Source organism: Pelobates fuscus, chromosome 7 (assembly GCF_036172605.1).
Source record: "Pelobates fuscus isolate aPelFus1 chromosome 7, aPelFus1.pri, whole genome shotgun sequence".
Classification (NCBI taxonomy): Eukaryota; Metazoa; Chordata; class Amphibia; order Anura; family Pelobatidae; genus Pelobates; species Pelobates fuscus.
The window spans coordinates 82,395,059-82,419,700 of NC_086323.1; the positions used below are offsets into that span (position 1 = coordinate 82,395,059).

Consider the following 24,642-nt stretch of genomic DNA (forward strand, 5'->3'; position numbering starts at 1 on the left):
CAATGCTGTTCTATGAGTAACTCTATGAGTCATTGTGTAGTTGTGGGAGGCGCAGAGGTAAGTAGCACCAAGAAATCCTGGGCACTGGAGAAAGGTAAGTAAACCCCTTTATTTTATTAGTTTTATGGCAAGCTGGGGGGTGACTGTTTTTAAATAGGGACAGGAACACTAAAGCGTTAGGAATACAGGTTTGTTGGTGTTCCTGTAACCAATATCTCATCTCACAGGGCCGGGTATGGCAGTGGAGGGGGCTATTTCAACTTTCCTCCTTGTTTAGTACAGGGTATGTGAAGCCTTGCTTATTTCCTTCAACCCCTGTATCAGCCAAAGCTACTTGTCTTCTGGTAACTCAGCACTCAGTGTTGGTTAATGCCTACCTAATCATCATTTTGTTCCTCAAGTATCCTTTCTAGGAGCAATACTATATAGGCAATCACAATGGAAATTAATGTAAAGGGAAGGAAGGAAAGAAAAAGAAAGAAAGAAAGAAAGAAAGAAAGAAAGAAAGAAAGAAAGATTCATCAGGATTAAGAACAAATAAGACAAACTAAACTGAACTGTTAGGTGTAAAACCCATTATAGGGAAAAGAGATTGAGTCAGATAGAGGATGCAGGAGGGAAGACACTGAGAAGGAGGGAGGGAGTGTTGTAAAAGAAAGAATGAAGAAAAACTAGGACGAACATGAGAGTGTCTGAGAGAGGGGTGTGGGGAGAGAGAGCTGCAAAGTGAGAGGGGGCAGCAGGCAGTGTGTGATACAGAGAGACATAGATCGCAGTGTTAGTGAATGGCCGTTCAGTCAGTCTATGTAAAGCGGATGCAGGCAGGTCCAGGTATTTAAGGGCACACTCCCCACACAGGAAGATAAAGAGCTCCAGCCTGCCTTCCCAAGGCTCACAGACTCCAGCACTCTGCATGAGCTCCGCGGGCTGGGCTGTGAGGACTGACAGGTGTCAGAGGGTGGGTCACAGGACAGCCTGGTGACAGCTCCACACCAAGAGAGGCCGGGTCCCTCCTCTAACCTGATCAGACTGAGAGTCGCTGCGAGCAGAGAGAGAGACAGACACATCTCAGGACATCCTGCATCCCAGCCTCACACTCAGGACCTGTCTCCTCCTAACTCATACTGCTGGGTAAGGGATCCTTCTACCTCTGTACTGAGCTAACAGCTGATAGAATGCTACTTACTGCACTGGATATTGTATCACTGACATCACATCTGTACATTCTATTTACTGCATACACTGACACATACAGGAATGCTCTGTGTGTGTGTGTGTGTGTGTGTGTTTCATTAAACTAAATACAAATGTGAATGACGTAATACTAAATGATTTCATGTATATTTTCAAAACACATAATTTATAAAACATAATTATGGTTAACTAGCAGTGTGCTCTGAGAAAATGTACTTTAAAATACAACACAAAGCTTCACATCACTTGTTAGTGCACACAGGTTACTGTTACAACTTAATGTCTACTTGTTTTATAAATCCTCGTGTCTTGGTTCTAGAGCAATATTTATATATACTGAATATAATGTTTCCTTGCTAATGACATATAAAAATATGCTTAAAGTTAAAAAAAAAACTTTTTATAATGTAAGTGTTGTAACTTTATTATTCAAACGATAGTGTCTGGTCTGCAGCTAAAATACATATTGTAGAGCATGTGTGCTCTAGAAAATGATCAGAATGGATCATTTATAGTATAATTTGGGCAAAAAAACACAAAAGTCCAGAAATCAAATCTCTTCAAATGACTGGAACTGGTAGATGCTGTGTTACTGAAATTATTACACGATTTTTACATTGCTCCAAATAAGACGATTCAGAAAACATTTTTAAATTGTCAATACATTTTGGTTTATTTAATGGCAAAATTATAAATTCCATACATTAGAATTAGATCACCGATTAAAAACTTGAATTATTTCAAGATAAATAATATATATATATATATATATATATATTATAGATATAGAAACAAAATGTATACAATGATGAATCGTAGCTTTACTTATAATTTTTTTTATTAAAAATACTATACAGAAAGTAAATGTAAAATAAAAACCCTACAAATATATAAAAAAATTCATTGTAGTAAAACTGTCAAATTATACATTGATATAAAAAGATGAATCACGTAGACAGTATGTTTATTATTATTATTAATATTATTATTATTATTATTATTATTATTATTATTATTATTAATATGTTTTGTTTTTTTTTTTTTGCATCCACAGTGTGTCACAATGCTTGACGGGTTAAAAATGGAAGAAAATATACAAAATGTTATCGAAACGTCAGCTACAATGTCTTCTCTGTTTGGTAAGTTTTAATATTGATGGAGACTCTATATATAATTGTCAGTCTGGAGTTCGTTCCAGAATGACGAATTCTGAACCAGATAATATTCGGAAGAATTCTTAACTGCGCGTTCTAGATCAGTTTTAAGTGATCTCATTAATTTCTGACACAATAGACCTGAATGTATACTGAATTAAAAAAAAAATCCTTATATGTTTACACCTCTAATATCATTTTTTCCTTTCATTCATGGAAATTGCATATCGAATACTATAACTATATTCTAGAATCGATCTAGTAGGTAATTGTGCACAAAATGCTGCCTCTTTCACATCTGTACATGATCATACAATGCTATTCTAGATACCATTTATTTCAAAACACATAAAATAAACTAAATACTGGATAAATTCACAGTGGGCTAAGAATTAGATTTCTTTTTAAATTTGAAACTCGAAACGTAAAGTGGTATACTGAAAAAAAATATTTTTTTTGTAAAATATAACACATAATGTATTTACAATTAGCAAATTCATAATTCATAATAAAAAAAAAAGAATAATTGTTCTATGAATGTTAACATGATCAATTTACTAAATAAAAATAAATAATTTACTAATTAAAATATTAAAAAAAAAAACACGATGTTGACGTTAAATCAGAATAATTCAAACGAGAGTTTAGAAGAACTATATTTTGACAATACCTTCTCATAAGGTAATGAATGTTTTGGAAATAAAACACTTTATATATTAAAAACAAAACAACAAACAAGCACCATTTATATAGCATGCACACGTACAAGCACTCTGTATACAAATTTATTGTGTAAATGGCTGCTATACCTATTATAGAGATAATGTATACATGCAAATACACACTTTCACAAATACATACATATACAAACGTGTCACAAGGCATGTTTGCATTAAAGAAACACAAATATAATAGAATACATGATATATAATAATATTTCCATATTTGAAGTACTATAATTGTATTCTATTTCAGGCTACTTAAAAAGATTATGAAAACGTGAAACGTTCTTAAGGTACATAAATAATACAGGATTAGAATGCTCAAAAAACTTTCAGTAATGCAACAGTTTAAAATGAATAATATGGATAGATTAGATAGATAGATAGATAGACAGATAGATAGATTAGATAGATAGATAGATAGACAGATAGATAGATTAGATAGATAGATAGATAGATACATAGATAGATAGACTGACAGACAGACGGACGGACGGACAGATAGATACAAAGATAGGTAGATAGACAGACAGACAGATAGATAGAAACAAAGATAGACAGACAGACAGACAGATAGATACAAAGATAGGTAGATAGACAGACAGACAGATAGATAGAAACAAAGATAGACAGACATATAGACAGATAGATAGATAGATAGATAGACAGACAGACAGATAGATAGATAGATAGACTGAAAGACAGACAGATAGATAGATAGATATATAGACTGACAGACAGATAGATATATAGACTGACAGACAGATAGATAGATATATACACTGACAGACAGACATACAGATAGATAGATAGATAGATAGATAGATAGATAGATAGATAGACTGATAGATAGATAGATAGATAGATAGATAGATAAAACATGCAGAGTATTATCCATTCTGTGAATTATAACTTCACTAAGTTAATATTTGTTAGGGAATGTTTATTTGTATCAGTTTTAAGTGACTATGACACAGTGCTACAATTCCAGGTTCGTTTTTTTACGTTTGTGACTTGTAGCTAATTATTTGCTAAGCATTGTACGATTCTTGGGCATGCCAGAAGTCCCTCGCTCGGCACTGGAAGGGTTTAATTGAGACCCCCAGTCTGTTTCTAAACTCTGCCCCTCTCCTATAGTGGGAGATATTGCACTTCTCCTGCACATAATTAAAGCTCCAGAGCGAGGTTAGAAATCACACCCCAGGCTGTAAAAGGCAGATTTAATAAAAAATGATGACATTGAGCAGATTAACCCTTTATCTCCGTGATGCCCCTAGGTAATAGCTATTATCTTTTATATTGGATTTTTTTTTTGTTCTTGAAATGCTGAAATCTCTGCAGCCAGAAGAACAAAAAAAAATGGCACAACTGGAATAGTCAGACAGTAAGAAAAATGATTGTAACCATCGCATTAAAATATATGTAAATGACATTACACACTATATATACACAGTGACTGTCTACAAATCTATGGGACCAGTACAAAAAACAGTGCATTCAACTTCAAACTTTCTGATGATATGCGATGTGTCATCAGATCTTGTCACTCAACCCCCATTGCTGTACCCAATTCAGACGTTTGATTACCTTTAGAGGCCATATGTCTGTCTGTCTTTGTCAGTGTGTCGCTCTCCCTCTGGCTATATAGATCTATATTACATTGTGTATAAGGAGCTGTGAGTATGTTTGTAGCGCAGCTGAGTGTGTCTAGTGTGTGTTGCCCAGTGTGTAATTTGCGTTCAGGTGTTATTTTGCCCCAGAGCTCAGTTTAAGATCTAGAAGAATATCCCATTCTGTAACAAGAAGTTTTTGTGTTTGTGTGTTTGTGCGTGTCTGTGTTTGTATGTGTGTGTGTGTATGTATGTATGTATGTGTGTGTGTGTGTGTGTGTGTGTGTGTGTGATAATGGGTTTTAAAGTTTCAAACTTACATTGAAAGTCAGTATTAGATTGTCATTCAGCCCAAGAAGAAACAATATGCAATTAATTCTAACCTTCACACAAAGAACTAACACAACTCGATCGTTTGGTACCACAGCTGTTTGTCAGACTGCATTTTCCAGGATGTTTAGTTAAAATGGTGCTATGGTAATACTAATGATGCCAGGATATATTGACTTTAGTGTACAACCGAGAGGCGTGTCCATCGAATTACACCCTGGCACATGGAGGGTTAACCAATGACAGAGAGCTCACATGTCATTACAAGGTGTAAGATTTATTGCTGAAATGCAAATGAATGTTTATTAAATAGAAGTGTATTTCCTAAGCCTTAATCAAACAGAGTAGAGATACTGTATATACAGTGCATATATTCAGTTTGCCAAATGCAATACCAATGGCTTCCTACCTAGAATATATATATATATATTCAACGTTTCATACTAATTTTATTAATCATGTGTTGGTTTATCGCCTATTTTCAAAATGTTCATTTTCCTGTTAGGTTTGATGTCTGAATCTGTTGTTGGCTATTATAGACTGGACTGTTTCATTCTCAGGTTTATTAATTTACATTGCTACATTTCCTGGTTATACTAATCCATTCGATATTTACCCATTAATACATATGACCATTTGTGATATTTGCTGATATGAAAACGGGAAAATATGCTGTATTTTTAATTTAATTTAGTATTTTTGCAAAAATTTTTTTTGCCAGATCTATACATTCTGATAGTGATACTCACAGCACCTACTGGTTCTAGCCCATTGATAACCCTTACTAGGATCATGGATCGATTTAATGAACTATTGATAACGGTCCACACGTATTGATTATTGATCACCGTGTCCTGGCTATTGTAGGTCGGGGACTGGAGCAGAAGTGGGTGTGCGAGGGCTGCGAGAGAGTTATCTGTGATCGCTTTCTCCTGAGGATCAGTGAAAGTCTGTGGCACGAACAGTGTGCTCAGTGCTGTGTATGCAAGGAACCCCTGGAGAGCAGCTGCTTCTACAGAGACAAGAAGCTCTACTGCAGGAAGGACTATGACAAGTAAGTCGCAGCATCTGCCAGCCAAAGGATGGGGAATTCCAAGGGACTGCAGCTCCCATCACTGCCAGCCAGCCTCCTGCTGACTGACCATGGTGGGACTGAAGCTAAAATGAAATTATCTGGCTTCCCAGTGTCTGTGTGTTAGAGAAGGAAAGAATAAACAATAATAATGTATATTATATATACTGGTACTGATTACTTTGGTTTTACTTGGGGCTATAGATGAGGAGAGGAGACCTCCTCCTGACAACTAGTTTGGTGAGTGCACCTGTGCTGGTTGGAGCTAAAATAATCTAAATAGCATTTTTTTTTTTTATAAAATACTGGTATTTGGCAGTAGATTGTCTGGAACTTGGAATGTTAAATGTCAGTCAGGTATTATGTCATTTTAATGATTTATTTAAATAGATTTACAACCGCTCTGAAAAATTAAGGGACTTGGATAAAAACAAACAAAAACCTCTCAGGGGTTATTTACTAAACACTGGTTGGATTTTTTCTCTCTAAACTTTAAGTTAAAATAATCAGGCAGTGACTAAAGCTAAGTTGGAGGATGTTCAGAAACCAGCTGTTGCCTAAATCTTGCCATTGGGTTGATTTCAATCCACTACAATAAACACTGAACATCCTGTATCTGAGAACCTGGACTGTATGTTGACCAAGGGGATCATTCTAATGATTCTTTCACTTCCTCCAACTGTGTGCAGGGAGAAATGGGTTAATATTAACAATGGATCACTTAGCAGTTTATGGCCTGGAAGACTATCAGGGTTAAGTGTAAATTGTCATGGTGAGAAATGTTAATTTGAGGAATGTTTCCAATTCAGCTAATTTGGCCTTAAATTTGAAATTCCCTTTAAATTCGCTGTGTACTCCTGACAATTCTCCCTTCACTAATTAACTCTGTGAGTGTCATTAGGCTGGGTTTAAAGAGACTATTTTCATAATTAGTCAGTCAGGGTTGATTTTTCAAAAGCTTGTCTTTTTCACTACTATATCACTTGAATCAGGTGACAGATTGAATTTTTTGAATTTTGCTTTGTTTAACCCCTTAAGGACACATGACATGTGTGACATGTCATGATTCCCTTTTATTCCAGAAGTTTGGTCCTTAAGGGGTTAAAAGTCTGTTGTTGGTTCAGATTTTTGTGAACGCACCTCATCTTTGTGAAACACCATTGAGAATAGCTAATAGCAGCTTCTGACGGTCAAGGAACATTAGTGAGGTGTTGGTGATATGATACAAATGTCATCATTTAATGAAGAACATAATGCACCTTCTCTCTGGTTGACGATTGATACACTTACAGGGTTAATCACTAAAGTGAGAATCCGAGGTGAATTCAAAGTGAATTTTAAATTAAAAGGTCAATGTTTTTGAACTGGTAGCATAGCTGACTTATATTTACCTTAAATTTGAAATTCATTTTGAATTCTCACTTTAATAAAAAAAACAAAACCCTGTTAATATAAAGTTACACTGGTGGAAAACGGGTTATGATTATGTTTTATGCTAATCAGTGCTGTACTTGAAAAAAATCATAGTAAAAATAAATGATGCATTAAAAAATATCAATAATGATCATCATCACATCTTATTTGATTTATTTGTGCTTTACACAGTCCAACACATTGACAGAGGAAATCATTTCTGTATTGTGATATGTAGTGAAGAATATTAATGAATAAAAATGTGCATTTAAAAAATCAGGTGTACAAAAAAAAATGTCTTAAGTGTACATTGCTGTATATATATTTAATGTGTGCTCAGCCAACACGATAAAACAGCTGGAATTTGTGAATATATTTGTGCAGTTATTACATTTACTAACAAGTTGTTATTTATTATTATTATTATTATTGTTGTTGTTTATATAACGCCAACCTATTCTGCAGTGCTGTACAATTAGAGAAAGCAGGGATAATTTGATTATGAAATAACTTCTAGGGCTAATTGGAAAAAAAAATTAGTAATTAATTTGTTAACCTATTTGAAGCGTTTATTTGTAAATATTACTAGAGTTTGTCTCCTTTTTATAACAAACACTTAGCATTGCATTCTCTATGTATGGCTTGCTAGGAAAACTACATCAGTCCCCTATTATAAGTATGCGTTATAAGCAATCTGATTTGAGTAAATAGTTTAAAAGAAAGAAATAATTGAAACCATGAAATGAAGGTTCCATCAGCTTTTAATCAGGGCCTCTCTAATGGTATGAACGCTATTGAATAGACCCAACAGTACGTCTGTAAAACTGGTAATAGGGACACAGTGGAATAGTGATAACGGGCGGAAATTAAGCTCCCCCTCCCATCCGCAACATTGACACAAATTAAAACTCTACCTAAAAAGTAGAAAATTCCTTCTAGACTTTAAAATTGAAATTTAATTTATTTCTGAAGCAATTATTATAAGCATTTATATGTATTGCATAATGCTTTACTATTATAGAAAGGAGATAATTAGAGATGAAGCTTACAATAAATATTATTAATAATATTTATGTTAACTTTTGATAAAAAAAAAAAAATCTTGAAATTATTAGAAACATTACATGCATACCATGTAAAATGACATGGTGCTACTTTATGGAATTAAAAATGTTTCTGCACATTGTGTTAATAACATTTCCTGTAAATGTAAAGATTTAATTACATTTCTATTCCTTATCCCAGACTCTAAATATGGCCCACTGGTGGCTGCTAAGCATTATGGGAACAAGACTAAACAGATATTTAGGGTACAGTACAATGTATACATTTAACATACACCCAGGGCAGGATTGGGAACACAAAGCAGCCCTGGACAAACATATATTTCAGCCCTATAATCTATCGCGTAACATAATGTGTGTATGTGTTTATATACAAAGAATGGTGTACATTATTTTGCCTAGGTAAGGTGTTTTAGAAAAAATCCAAACCAAACTATTACATTCTGTGTGCTTTGCAATTGCTGTTTAGTGAATGCTCTGCATCTATCTCTCTCTCTCTAAAATATATATATCATTGATCCTGATGAAAGTCCACAAGATGGACTGAAACGTTGATCTGTTTTAAAGAAACTGGAATAAAAGTTATTTTTTACTGAAAATCCGTGAGTGCAGCCACATTACCTGACTATATGGATACTTAAGCCCTGGTATTGCACCCGGTTTGGCAAGTTTGAAGCCTGAGTGCAAGGTACAGTTTACATATATTTATATATATATATATATACACACACACACACAGATATATAAGTGAGGGGCTGCAGACTTACCTGCAGCCCTTCGCTTCTGATGATCCATGGGTGTAATATTGTCACTACGGCCTACCGAGAAAAGTCTGGTCCTGCAGACACCTCTCTTTCTGTGACAGGTCCACTTTACCTCTCCAGGCAAAGAATTCCATATTTTATTTTGTTTCCAGTGAAAATAGTCTCTTGCACTGGTCTCATCAAGTCTGTTTCAGCCTTTTTGTCATGTTGTCATTCAATAACAGGTTATCAGAGAGCTAAATAATCATTGTTTACATTGTTTGAGAGTATTTATTTGTGAGTATTGCATTAACATTTTTGAGAGGATGATGAGAGAACAATTGAAACATCTGTGTAAGCATAACTGGTGCTCAATCACACTGTAACAGTACAGGGGTCCCCTTCTTGGTCCCATCATATACGTACATGCACAAGGTATGTTAGTGTGTAAGATGTGCAACACATGACTACCGGACTAATGTTAACCCACATAGTTATAAGTGTTCCAATACAAAGGGCAAGGGTAGTATAAAGTCTTCTAAAGTTTTAGGGAGGGTCTCAAATAGATGAGAAAATAGGAATATCTAATGTATGCCGGCAGTATTCAGACTTTTTAACTCCCCCAGAGGTCCAATTAGGTTTGAAAATATTCCTTTGTGCACACAAACTTTATTGTGATTCTGCTATCCTCTTTAAGCAGAGCTACTGATAAAATCTGTATTTTTTATGCAACCTTTAATATACAATGCACCCAAGTCCACCCAAGAAAACATGCTTTTAAAAATGCATTTAAGGTGCAATAGAGACCTGAACCTTTTAGCAGATTTATATATAAGTCACCGTATACTGAAACATCAACTGTTGCTTTCTGTGTGTATGTTTTGTTCAGTCTGTAGGTGTCTGTATATTTGTAGTTGGGAAGTTTGTTGTGCTAGGTTGGGGTCCCTTTGCTTAAGGGGTTAATTAGCTATTTTGACTGACTGCTCAGGGGGATCCCATAAGTTATTTGTGGAATGTCTATAGTGGGTCATACTCAGGCACCACACGCTGTGTTTCAGCTTCTGTCATTCTTGGAACCATGGGGCAAATCAGTGTCTTGCTTGGGCCACGTTGACTCTCCCTTTTGGGTTTAAAGGTCACAAGTGTTTCCAACTTCCAGAGAGATTTGTTGCAAACCATTATTATATATGAAGCTCCTGACTGTGCTGCTTGCCTGCATAGAATTGCAGAGAGTTAGGAAAAGAAATGGATGTATACATTCACTGAGAGAACGTGGAACAGAACGATCTTAACATTTTGCTATAAGATTTTAATAGGATTTACACCATGTTTTCAGTTACTATCTTCCCCAACCATGTTAAGTCTACCTCTGCTTCTCATATAAAACCCCATTTGTTCCCCCATTTTCCTTCCAACCGCTTTATTTTACCATTTGTATATAACCGTGAACTAAAGGGGGCTGCAGGCATTTTCTGTTGAGCTGGGGGGCATTGTTTTGGAAAATTGGTAAACTCTGTTACTCCTCAGTGTTTCTTGCCCCGGGCACTCTAGCCATTTCCCCGTGACCCTACACTCCCTGCCGAGGCCCTCATAATAACCCTCCCCCCCACCTTTTTTTATTTAAAAAAAAACAAAAAAAAAACTCCAGTGACTAATGTGGCTCTGTAGAAACTTTTCTCTTTGTGACAGCGTGACAAATCCCATTTAACTAACTATCACTGTCTGCGCTTGGAATGTGCCAGAACCCGCAAATACCAATAAATCCACTTATCATTATTCATGATAGGGCTAAGATGAAAACAGTACATTAGGTATGGCATAGTGGAAACCACAAACTGGGTAGGAATAAAGGATGGTGGCTAGATTTCAACTTTAAACTTTGGTGTTGCCTATAAATTAAATCAAAATAGCTGTCTGTGGTTTTGAAGGGGTGAACTCTCTTGTTGCTGTCGTAATGAACACTCTCATGGCTGTTTGATATTTATTAATGGTGATTAGCCCTGTTGCCTGTGGCAGCAAAGATCTTGCAAACTCTTTCCAAACAAACCCTTTCCCAGCTGGCCTGGACTTGCTTGTGCACATCTATATCCAGTTATCGGACATATCTAGCCTTATATATTCTTAGATTAGACAGGATTCCAAGCCATGTTATCATTTCAGAATTTTTAAACTCTGTCATATATCATTGGCTTGCATGACATTCCTCGATAGCTGGCTTTGTATATTACAATGGATTGTGCTTCGACCATATTCTTAAATTTGATGACATGCTTATGAAGAAATGATATATTTAGAGGACTTACTTACAAAGGGTCACAAGATATGATAGTGTTTGTGCCCAGCATTGTGGTTGATGATGGTTAATGTGTTAAGTTTATTGTTTTCAGTAGGAAGCAAAAGTTGAAGTGATTACCAAATCACCAAGTAAACAGTGAGGATAGACACTGGTCAACCACAAGATTAACACCACTTACAGGTGAAGTGAGTAACAACGATTATATCATTACAATGGCACGTGAAAAGGGGTGGGATATATTAGGCAGCAAATGAACAATCAGTTCTTTCATTTCATGTGTTGGAAGCAGGAAAAATGGGCAATAAAAAACATCTGAGTGACTTTGACAAGGGCTGAATAGTGATGGCTAGACAGGTAGAGCATCTCCAATATAGCAAGTCTTGTGTGGTGTTTGCAGTATGCAGTGGTTAGTACCAAAAGTGGTGTAGGGAAGTACAACCAGTGAACCAGAGTCAGGGTCATGGGCGCCCAGGACTCACTGATGCACATGAGGAGCTCGACTTTCTGAACAACATCGTGCTGGTCACACAGTGCACAGTGCATCATAGTTTTCTGTGCATGGTGCTGCTTAACTGCAGACTGATCATAGTGCCCATAATGACCTCTGTCCACCGCTGAAAGTGCATTTAATGGTTACGTGAGTATCAGAACGGGACGATGGAGCAATGGAATCCATTTTATTTGAATTTTAGTACTGGTGCATGTGTGTGTGTGTTATTTACCTGGGGAAGAGAGGGCAGCAGGATGAACCATGGGAAGAAGGAAGACCACCCTGCAGAGGCAGCATTATGCTCTGGAAAATGTTCTGCTCTGAACCCATTGGGTCCTGGCATTCATCTGGATATTAATTTAACACATACCACCTGCTTAGAGATTGTTAGAGACCATGTACATGGCAACAATGTTCCCTGATGGCAGTGGCCTCTTTCAGCCGGATATTGCACCCTGCCACACTGAACAAATTGTGTAGGAATGATTTCAGGAACAGTACAAAGTTATTGCCTTGGCCTACAAACTCCCCAGATCTCAATCCAATTGAGCATCTGTGGGATATGTTGGAAAAAAAAAATCAGATTCATGAAGGCCACACCTCGAAACTTGCAGGATCTGCTGCTAATGTGTTAGGGCCAGACACCACAGGACACGTTCAGAGGTTTTGTGAAGTCTATACCTCGATACATCAGAGATGTTTTGGCAGCAGGACGGAGATCTACACAATTTGATGTGGTGGCTGATCAGTCTAAAACTACTACATGCATACACTCTACATGCTGAAAACATTCCATGAACAATCCAAGGCCACCAATGAGAAAGGTGTTGGAAAGGATCACTTTGAAAGTAAGTAAGGCCTCATTGCCACTCAGCAGTATGGTTTGGGTCGTACGGTGCGGAAGGGTTAGAATGGTCCAGCCTATTCAGGTGAACGTTTCACTGCAAGTCAGACTGACAGGGGGCATGCGGGGTTTAGACCAAATGCCTAGCGTGTCATTTGTTGTGAGCATTGACGTTTTCCTGTCTGCCAATCAATGTATTGTATAGTGTGACGTCAGTACCTCCGCCCTAACCGTACCGTACCATTTCCTATGGACCTACATCTGAAGTGGGCCCAGGAATGATGAAGTTTGGTTCAGTTGTATGGGCCACTTTCATAATGGAAACGCTCAAAATAGCCTACCAGACCGTACCGACCCGAACCGTACCGCTCAGTGGAAACGGGACATAAGTAAGCCGTAGGAGCCTATAGAGGAAGCTGTATGAAGGCTGAGCCTCAACAATATGGCTTCTTTTATGTTCTTCCAAAAATTAAGTCAGAAGAAAATAGCCACAAGTGCATGAACACTGAAGACACTCATACATTTTGTTCATACAAATTATCTGCATTGTCATTTACAAAATGATACATTTATTATCTTGTCAAAATGCATTTCGAAAACTATTCTGACTATCTTTGTGGACCCTCAATTTGAAGGACAAATGTAACACATTTTCTCCAGAAAAGAGGACAAGTTGGATTATTATATTATGCAGACAAAATCAATATAAATATTATAGAAGAAATGCCACTCTGTCCTCCTTCCCAACCCTGCCCTGTTAATCTTTATGATGAATGGATGACCATACTAGAGATAGAAATATTCATAGAAGCATACATCTATTCTTTATCATATGGAATGAGCCTTTGTCTGTTTGTTTGTTTTTGTCTGCACTAAAATTTCTCATTTATAAACGATGTGTCTTGGTTCGAATATTAAGTGTTGACAGGTGTAATAGCTGTTGAGTGTTCATTTTTTTAGTGCAATTTTATGCAGATTTCCATTCTGACATGTTTACCCCTCAGCGCAGTCTTAGTCTTCAGACTTTTGTAAGCTCTCCTGCCACCTTTTCTTCACCATGTCACATGTCAGTGGTAGGAACACACAGCCCAGTGCCAAGCAAAAGGTGTTACTGGCAGATGCCACAACAATTTAAGTATAAAGCATGGGACACTGTGCCAACTTAACCTGAAGGGGAATGCATCATTTTCATGGCCATTAATCTTTAAAGCTGAGATGCTAATGTTTTTGTATGGAGGTAAGGCTAAACGTTATGAAGACGAATTGCAAAAGAAATCTAAAGGGAACACATTGGATTTGTGACCACTAATGGCCTCCATAAATTGAGCTGATGTTTATATACAAGAAGATACATTTAATCCAAAGCGCATTTTGCTTTTTAATCGCCTCTATGTAGGTAGAAAAGTAATAAAATATTAAACGTCTCGTTCTGGAAAACGTTTTGTAAAGTTGTGTTAGTGATTTAACTCTTAAACTGGCAGAATGTTAGCATGAGTATTTTGCCACATTTCTCTACCTAAACAGAATATAAATATTTTTATTTTCATGTATTTTGCAGTACTAAGTATAGTCCATACCAACTCACATTAATTTAAACTCTAGTTATGATTACCAGTCTGTAGAGGAACACATTTCTTTGCCAAATGCCACCAATTTACAGATATAATGCCAGCACATTTGCTGAAAATGTAAGTTCACCCCTCCTTCTAAACAGCAAAGGAAGTTTCACTGGGTCATATAATTCCTACAGTCAGGGAGGGGAAAGGAGTGAATGGAGTCTACCATATCACTGACAGCATTACATTAGCAGTCCAAAGATTGATAAAGCAGTTTCAAATATCTCTATTTTAGAGATATACACATATATTATTCTTTTTATTTTAAACTGTATTTGTCTTCTGCATTATGCTCAAATGCCGACATTCTTTTTACCTTCTGTTATTGTATTTAGTAAGCTCTACTGCTAGCAATGCCTTCAGGGTCCTTACAAATACCTATAATCAAAGTTTATAATTTTTTTTTTCCCATCTACTTTGTCACATCTAGTGCATTTGAAAAAAAGTTGAATTTTTCCCTTTATACTAACATTTCAGACTCTGTGTGAAATATTGCAAGATACGGACTCTGTATACTGTCTAAAGCCTTTTCTTTTCCAAAATATTTTTATAAAGCCTAAACGAATAAGTGAGAAATAAAATTGTATACATTTACATAACCCAATTTAAAAATTTTGTTTGCAAAGCAATATATACACAATATTGCTGTGGTATGATATCTTTATATGCTAGCTATGCACGCACTGCCCCAAATACATGTTATGGTAATATACATATATATATATATTTTTTTTCAATTTGACAATTTTTATTTTGTCTAAAAAAGCAAATATGGGGTACAGAAGAGAAAAAAGGAAGGGGGAGGTAAAAAAAATTATGTAACATAACATATGACAAACATACATCTTCATTATACAGTGAATTATTCAAGTTAAATGATCACTATTCTTTTCGTATGTGGACTTGGAACCAATGGAATTGTCAACGCCCTAGTTGCTTAGGTTCGAGTAGGGAGACTACCTGGGAATGATAATATTTTTTTTATAGCTAAGTGTTCGGCAATGAAGGGGTTTAGGCACATGGCAGCTGAAATACAGACTTCCAAAATGTAAGTTATGTAACTGTAAAATCATGGAATGTTTTCCTTTAGTTTTGCTATTTTGGCCTTAAATTTTAAATTCTTGTTTCTTTTCCCCTGTGGTCTATTTTTTTTTTCTATGAGAAATGCTAAAAAATTGTTAAATCTGTTTGTTTTTTCACTTCAAGTGGTATTTCTGCCTTGATTATTCTGCAGTGCAATGCCTTGTGAGACAGACTTCATAATTTTTTTAAATCTGTGTTTATAGTGAATGCTTTAACATGTAAATCAGCAGTTTTGTACAGAAAATCATTTTGGTAGTGCAAAATTCTCATTATTTTATGTGAGCAAGAGGAGGGACTATAAAAATGTCTCTATAGGGGTCATGAAGATCTCCCATACAACCACAAGAAGGATCTTCTCCTCCCTTTCCCCTTAACTAATATGCCACTGGTGGGGTTTAGCAACTAAACAGTTGAGCTGCTAGCTGGGGGTGAATGGGAGAGTTAATTTCTCAACCGATCAGAATGACCCTCATTCAAAGTCTTCTGGCAAGCCCTTTAAAGCTATTTTATGCTGGTTCTTCCCTGAAGCCTATATTCTCCACTGGTACACATTGATACATAGGTGCTCCGGTTTGGAAACATATGACATATGTTCCTGTGTTCAATATCCCACTAATATCCCTATAAATAGGGTTGCCCTGTAGTATGTAGATTAAGAAGAAGGTGTTTAATATTAAGTAATTAGACAAGAAAGAATCCTGCAGAATTTGCATTATACATACTGCAGGACATCCCTTTACATAAATAAGACAAAATTCTATGTGTCCCTGTAAACATGGTGAATTTGGTAAACCTACCTTATAAAGGAATGATAGAAGATTTGACTCTAATTTTGAAGCCAGGCCTCAAACTAGCTGGATCTATTTACGTATTATATCACTCTATAGACATCACCACTGAGACACAAGAAGAGGCAGAATCTGAATAGGACTCTTACTCAACTTCTGCTTTTTTTTTTTACCTTTGAGTTTCTATGAATAATTAATGCTCTCATATAAACATTACCCAAAATCTTTCTTTTTAGTGTTTTAAGAGATATGGTGGTCTGCTTGAGAAGAAGAGTAACTGCTTCATTTGAGGAGTTATCAATTTGGAGCTAATATTTGAGCTTTTAAGCATGTGAGTCAATTGAGAGAATAGTTTGTAATATTCTCCATACTCAAAATACTACACTATATGTCTCACATTTTGTTTATTACCAGTGAAATATATATGGAACAATTTGTGAAGAATTTCATTTGAGTTCCTTTGGGATTTGATCAAAATATAGGAAGCTGTCTATATATTTGCCTGGTGTGGGTTTTGTTCTGATTTTATAGTTTTGTGCAAAACTCTGGCGTGTTTCCACAAAGATCCCTGTCACTGACTATTGCTATAATTTTATTTGTAACTTAATTTTTTTTTTTTTTTTTTACTTTTTACTACCCTTATTCATTTGTTTATTCACCTTAAAACAGAATGCCTTTTTAATAAATTATGGGGTCAATAATCTGTGTAGACCAACAGAAATGTCAGTCTCTCAGAATGAGAAAGAACGATACGTAATTACCTTATTTAAATTGACCAGAAGTCAACCCAACTTCATGTGCCACTTGGAAGCCACCAGTTGTTGCATAATAACAAATTACTCTACCACCGTTAACTTTCTTGAGAAGTAGATCCATGGAGTAGAGCCAGCGGTGTATTTACCGCGAGGCTAGCAAGGCATTTGCCTTGGGTGGCACTTTCTGGGGGCCGGCAAAAAAGTTGCCCCCCAATTGTCCTGGCAAATGCTTTGCCAGCATCTTGTCCTGTGGGGCCCCGGAGCTGGCCAGCTGGCCTTCTCAGGCCCCACCCGAGGTTGGCATGCACTGATGTTGCAAGCGGCGAGGGAGCACTCCGGCCCCGGCATCACTAATAGGTGCGCAAGAGAACTGAGCAGGAACGTCAGAGCTCCCTCACCGCCCGCCTCCACTGCTCACCTGTTTGCCAGATCTCCTGACCGCCCGCCTGCCCACCAAGCTGCAGCAAGTCCCACTGGAACATAGGGAAATGCCTAGGGCAGCACAAAACCAGAATACATCACTGAGTAGAGCTACCGGGACTTTCCAAGAGCTTTGTGCAGCCTCTATCTCTTCCATTTTCAAAAGTTATGCTCGTGATTGTATTATGTTTATAATAACGGAGTTGGAGACATTTTGATTTGGTTATTTTTGACCTAAACTTTAAAATCTTCTCCTCATCAATTCCACACATTTTTCAGTTTGTTAAATTACCCTGCCAGTTATGTCTTGTGAAATTGGAAAGACGAATGATAAAATAACACCTGAGCTCAGTCTGCCCCATTGGGCAATTTGACAGCCCCCTACGGGTGTACTTGGCATGAAACAAAATAATATGACAATTATCAGCTAGCCTATATTATATATATTCTGTTTCCTGCCCTAACAGAATGAAACCTAACAAACCTTGCCACATACAGTTTGTGGAGACATTTGTATACATATTGCAAATTATGTTTGTCTTTTTGGACAAAATGCTCCTTGTGTGATCTCTTATTTTAGTAAACGAAAAAAAGTTTAATGCATAAAACTCCAGGGATTAAAGCAAACAGGGTTATTCACTTGGAATTGCTGCACATTTTATGCTAAAATAGTTTGAAAAATAAATGAGATGGGAAATTTTTTAGATTGTTCCATTGTTTTCAATTCTCTGGTCAATTCCTGATTTATTGAATACCGCGACTGTACTTCAAAAAATTACTAGTTCCATTTTATGATTTACTCAACCATTTTTTCTTCAAATTATTTTTTGTAAGGTTATGTTCCCAGTTGAGTTATATTTCTTTACCATTCCTGGGCCTGTGAGTTTCAAACTGTTCAGGTTAAGTTCTTGGTTCACTCTGGCACATTTGTGTGATATCTGTCACCTGGACACTCCAGAGATGATGTGATCATTGAGTCAGTTCACAATTAGTTGCAGAAGTGTGGAGCTGTTTGCCTGCCTCTCCCCACCTATAGTTTGCTGTGTTCTTGCAGCTACCAGCAGTTTGCTGTAAGACATGGCGAAGCTGTGATATTTGTCTTGCACAATGAATGTAACATCTCTGAGAATGTTCAAATATTCTCAATATAGACCCAGGGCTATGTTTATATGACACAGGGTTGCATGCTCTTAGGAAACCCATGTTCATGAATATCTTATAAAGTATATATTTAAAATACTAGACTGTGGAAGTTTTCAAAATTTTTCAACTGTATCCCAAAAGCTTGCAGTCACCTAGGGTCATACCTGTTTCTTCACTTAACCCTTTCAACTGCGCACTATGCCACTCGCAAGTGTTCTTCAAACTTGTCAAATAGAGTTTCAGTGATCTTTGTCCTACGGACCAGATGCTCCTGTGTGTAGTGTTGTAGATATTAGATGATGGCAATCTCAGTTCAAATCAGGTTCTCATGATATGGTCATTATTCTTGCTTTTCAATTCCTCTTGTTGGGTTATAATTAAAAGCCTGACTTGAAGTAGGCTGAGAGTAGTAAGAGTTATACTCTGCAACAGCTGGAAGGAATGTGACTGCACAGATCTGTTGTCTTTCTTTCTAATGATTCCTATATTCTGAAAAATAATTTATCCGAATCAATATAAGAATAAATAGGACTCATTTTTTCTGCTAACACAAATGTTAAAAATATGTCTGAAAGATTATTCAACATAAACTAATGCAGGATTGGCATATCATAAAACACTACCCTTGTAAGAAGTGATATCATTCCAGTACAGTATACTGGTCTGATGAGATTGTGGGTTCCTCATTGGGGTTTATTTGCTAAACTAGGAATCGGAAATTGTATGACAAAACAGTTGAAGTAGAAATAACCTACCAAATAAAAGCTATTTAAAAAGAAAAAGAAACATTGTAGTTATTTTGCCATATAAATTCACACTTCCTGGCCTCCCAATGGAGAGGTATGAAATCAGGACAGGGGTAGGATTATAAGGATTGGGATACGAGGCAGACTTGTCAAGTCACACGGCCCTGCAATCTGACAATATGCAATATGCGTGCCACCATGACATGCCCCATTTTTAAATGGGGACATTATCCACCCACCATATATCAGACCTGTCAAAGTTGGTGGGTTTGAGAGTTGGGTGTAACCCGTGCTGCCCTATCACTGCTAGACAAGAGTGTGTGCAACCAAGGCAAATACTGCTACCCATGTGCAGATCACTCCACTTAAAAAATAAATAAAAAAATGTATTGATAAAGTAATACATAAAAAAAAGCATAGGCTGCTGATATTATTCATAATTCACTTCTGTATGGCTTTTGGTTTTCTATTGTTGTATTTTACACCTCCAGGAATAAACACAAAATTGTCCGATTCAGGACATTTGAGAAGTATGTAATTCGTTTCTCAGTTTTCCACAATTTCATGTCTTGTGACCAACCAACATTGTCTGTGGGGTTTTGTTTTACATGGGATTGTTGCCTGAACTGTAAATTACTAGAATTTCACACAAATATTTACATAATTAACAAAATATGTGTAAACTATTTTTGGTATCTTTGAAAGGGGGCTAAGGACGTCACATTGATATCAGCGTGGTCTGTTAAATGTTAGCTAGTCCAGATGTCTTCTCTTACAAAGAAACTTTTCATGTGAAAGAAACACGCACAAACGCACTGACTGCTTAGAAAGCATCTCAAGACTTAGTATAACCCAGGGACTGGCGAGATCAAACAAACAGGACATTGTTATTGGCTTAACATGACAGCACCATGGCATTCTCTACACCTGTGCACAGAGACGAAATCCTTGAAAACAGTCTCAGAAAACATGTTTGAGAATGAAGGAACACACACTCATGCGACTGTGTCGGTCAAAATAAGGTTACATGATCTTGTGCTGTGATAATTAGATGCAATGTTTTAAAGTATGCATTGATACATCAATCACACTCCATTTTGGATATGAAGACATTCTTTTGTGGATTTGGAACCAAACATAAAAATGCGTCCTTGATATTTAAATGACAAGGGATCAAAGTCAAGAAGCAAGTAGTGTTAGTAAGTATAAAAATATGGGAGAATACAAGTCATTAAGAGATTAAGAAAGAAAATGGGAAAGTTAAACTTGTCTACCATTAATGGCTAAGATGGCACCCCAGAATGTAGTGGAGTACCTTCTTAAGGATGCTCTGCTAAACTCAGTATTAAATATTTTCTGAACATCATAGGAAATGTTGATCACACAGGTCTGACAACTCTAAAGGCTGAAGATTAGCCATCATTGATAAGCACTGATTGTAATCATTTCTCAGATCCAAAATATATGCCAAAATACAAAATTGCGCAACCCCACTCTCTCCATGCACTGCACAGAGTCTAAGCTCTCAGCTGTTGATTAGAGCAGCTCCATATTAACACTGGGAGGAAATTATATCAATGATATCACGTCCTCCAGAGCTGCCACCGTGGAGGAAGATGTACAGGCTCCCATCTGACCGAGATCTCACTGACAAAACTGGGCATAGCAGTCCAGACCTCAAAGTGCTACAAGGCCCCATGTGGGCCCCTGAGCTGGGCCCCTTAACAGAGTACTGCTTGTTGCTACCCCCCTGACACCACCCTGATATTCGTCCTGTTGGTAGCAATTCACCAGGAACTTGACAATTTTAGGCAAAAAATGGTAACCTGGAAAAATTCATCAACACAAGTATTTTTCCAGTTTAGTTGTTCTTGTCTAAAATTTGCAATGCCCTTGTTTATTGAAAAAAAAATATGGATTTAGTGAATAACACTGAAGATGTATCCTTCCTATTAAAGTAATGTATTGTTTAGCATTATAGAGAAAATAGTGTAAAAAAAAAAACATTATTGCATGCAATAATCTTCAGTTTATACAGATTCATACTAATTTTAGCTACCTTGGATGAATAATGGGTTAAACTTTTGTAATGGGCATCTTAAAGATGCAGACTGAGGTCTACAACAAATAACTAGAAAGGCTTCAGGGACCTGACAGATGTTTCCCAAGATCCACCATCCAGCTGTGCAGAATCCACACTCAGACCTGGATAGTTCCAGAATGTAGTCATTCTGCATTAACTCTTGGATGGTTGAACGATTCTGGTAGCCACGGAGATATCTTATCTTTCATTCAATATAACAGCCTGAGGGTTACCAGCATACTTGAGTGACATCTCTAACCACTTCATATTAGTCAGCTCCCCCAGACATGTAAAAGTCCCGCACGCTTGATTAAACTGCAGATGAGACGTTCGGTTTCTTCAAATTGTATTTCATACAGAGCTGGGCTCTTTAATAAATAAATAAAAAACGCAATATGAATAATATCTGTCTTCTCAGTGTATATGTCACTACATGCTTCTTAGTCAGTGGAACTACTTGTTCATGGTGGAGTCCTGAGCTTAGCTTTCTTGACCAATGAGTTGTGTCATGCCCAAACTGACCCTTAGCTAGTCTGTGTTATGATGCCTTCTGGCTTCATGACGCTTGGCTAGGTTTTGTTTTTTTTCTGCCTTTTTTTGCACCTGTAGATAGAGGTGTTCATGTTACGTTCAGCTATCTTAAGTACTGGTACAGTAATATATTACTTTACAGTGCTTCACATTACAGTTCTTCACTTATTAAGTGCTTTTCAATTATATTTTTAGATAATTAATTTATTATTAATAATTTTAAGGTTATCAATGTATATACAGTAGTAGGATTTCTCTCTTTATTATTTTTACTTTTCAATGTTTTCGAATCAAGAACTTAAAGTGAACCATTTGTGAAAACAAAGTGACTTATCTAAGATCGCTCTCATATACATTGAACACACCACATATCACACAGTTACATGATGAATTCAATGTAAAATATTGAGATCTACTCACCTTACTCTCGGATCCAGCGTCGCCATCTTCAAGCTTTGTGGGTTTTACTCTTCATGTAACACCCACCTTCTAGTTGTCCTTCGCTCTGCCTGCAGTCTTCTTTGACTTGACCTGCTTGGGGACGTATCCACCTCATCCACCGTATCAAACCTCCTCAATGATGTCAGCACACTGGCTTTGTTGCCAGCGTGCTAGCATCGGAAAAGAGTGACGTCACATCACTCCGATTCTATACTCCCTAGCAGGTCTTTCTGCTCTCCCTTGTCAGTCAGTGTCTCCCCTTTAATATACATATAATGAATGATAGTGTAAACCTATTTTAGGGTTTTTTAAAAGCTTTAGCAACTGAAAAAAAAATCCTATGACTCACTTTACTGAGATATTCACTATATGGCGGTAGTCTAGAACCAAATTCTATGCCTGTAATACACGGTTTAACATTTAATGCTGCTTTCAGTTCACTATCTTACTTGTATATAAGCCAATTTCTGTATTCTAGAATCTGAAAATGCAAATGCTGATGACCTAGAGATATTAACTAAAATCATTTTTTTTATATAAGTTAAGTAAGAGTTACTATATAATGAAAAGGCATTTCAATAATTTAACTACTATAACTACTAAAATTGCGATAGAATAGCGTATTCCCAAAAGCCAGGAATAGTGTATCCCTAAATTGGAGAGTGGTGTTAAAATAAATAAATTGTATTATTATATTGTAATCATATTATATAAATAGTTTAGGGCAGTACACAGCATGCAATAAAATGCAGTCTGAAACTTCAGTATGAGACTCAAACTACAGAGTATGTATTGGCATTTCTGCTACGAGTGTCATGTGTCTAAAAATAAAAAGAAGATGAAAGTAATAGAAAAAAAAATAGAATATCTGAATACTACAGCATGTGTTAAAAATACATCATGTATTTATATAGTTCAGGATTTGCCAGCAGGCCAAGCTCCAGCTGAGGTTGAACTACAACTCACATAGCTCTTAGACAGATTTTAAACTGTCTGCTCTATAATTAATCCCATAAAGTATTTGCTTAAAGACACATTTTGGATATTTAATTTTTCATAAATGTTCCCTTCTGTCTTTCGATAGATGAATATTGCTCTATCGATAAAACTAAATATTTGTTCAGTTCAAAAACACATAAATGTCCAACAACAATAAAATAACTTCTAGGGTTTGTGGCCTCCAAGATGGATCTTGACTAAATCTTTATCTGAAAGTTATAGTTTTTTTTTTTTTTTTAGTTTATGCAGAAGCACCCCTTGTTGGTTAGCCCCAATAAATAGTCATTGGCTAACCAACAATTTAGGAAGTTTCTGGCTAGCTAATTAATGTGGTAGTGGTGCCAGTTGACTCCTGAGTGGTCTGTGGTAGGCCAATGATCATATAAGTTGTAGTACAACCATCACAAGAGAGCCATGTGTTTTACAACTGAAGATTATCTTGCTAAATCAACAGAGTTGTATTTATGTAAAATAAGATTTTTCAAATTCTGAAAGACTAGTCAAAATCTGAAAATTATAGTTGTTTTAACAGCTGAAATGCTGACTACCCATGATATAGTTCAAGTTATGCACCCCTAAATATATTTGCTTCCAGGGCCACCTGTAGCATTAAGAGGTCCTTAGCAACATATATGTATACCCCCCTCTATATCGTAGGTCCCCCTCTTTTTGTATACCTTGATGCCTGGCTGTCTGGTGGCTGCCTTTGAGTTTTGTTAACTGCTGTGGTCCTTTAGTTTTGTTTTTCATTTGTGTTACCCAAATTGCCCCTGAAATTTTATTCAGACATGCTTTGTGCAAGAGCATAGAGGTGTTTGTCTTGTGTACTGGGGGGCCCAACTGGAGATGCTCCCATGGCGGCTTCTGGACCTCTGAAGGTAACATTTTGTGCATAATATTTTATTGTATTGCTGCTCCTGAAAAGTTATTACATGTTTTACTAGGCCCATAAAAATATTATACACAAAATATAGGTTGCACCAATATAAAGTTCTATGAGTCTACAGTTGCTGGAGTCTGATCTCAGCTGGTCATCCAGACTTCAAATGGTGGGAGTATATGTATTAAAACCAGAAAATAACTGGTGCTGGTGCAGAGCATATGG

General features: G+C 36.6%; 1 protein-coding gene across 1 annotated transcript in view; it reads left to right on the forward strand.

Moving 5' to 3' along the window:
• The first annotated feature begins 1,053 nt into the window (after positions 1 to 1,053).
• The window catches only part of LMX1A (LIM homeobox transcription factor 1 alpha), a 70,618-nt gene continuing 47,029 nt past the window's right edge, over positions 1,054 to 24,642 (forward strand). Inside the window, exons 1-3 of the mRNA XM_063427345.1 lie at positions 1,054 to 1,131; positions 2,249 to 2,333; positions 5,878 to 6,064. Of these exons, the coding sequence (XP_063283415.1) occupies positions 2,258 to 2,333; positions 5,878 to 6,064 (263 nt within the window). The 5' untranslated portion in view covers positions 1,054 to 1,131; positions 2,249 to 2,257. The remainder of the gene's footprint in view (positions 1,132 to 2,248; positions 2,334 to 5,877; positions 6,065 to 24,642) is intronic.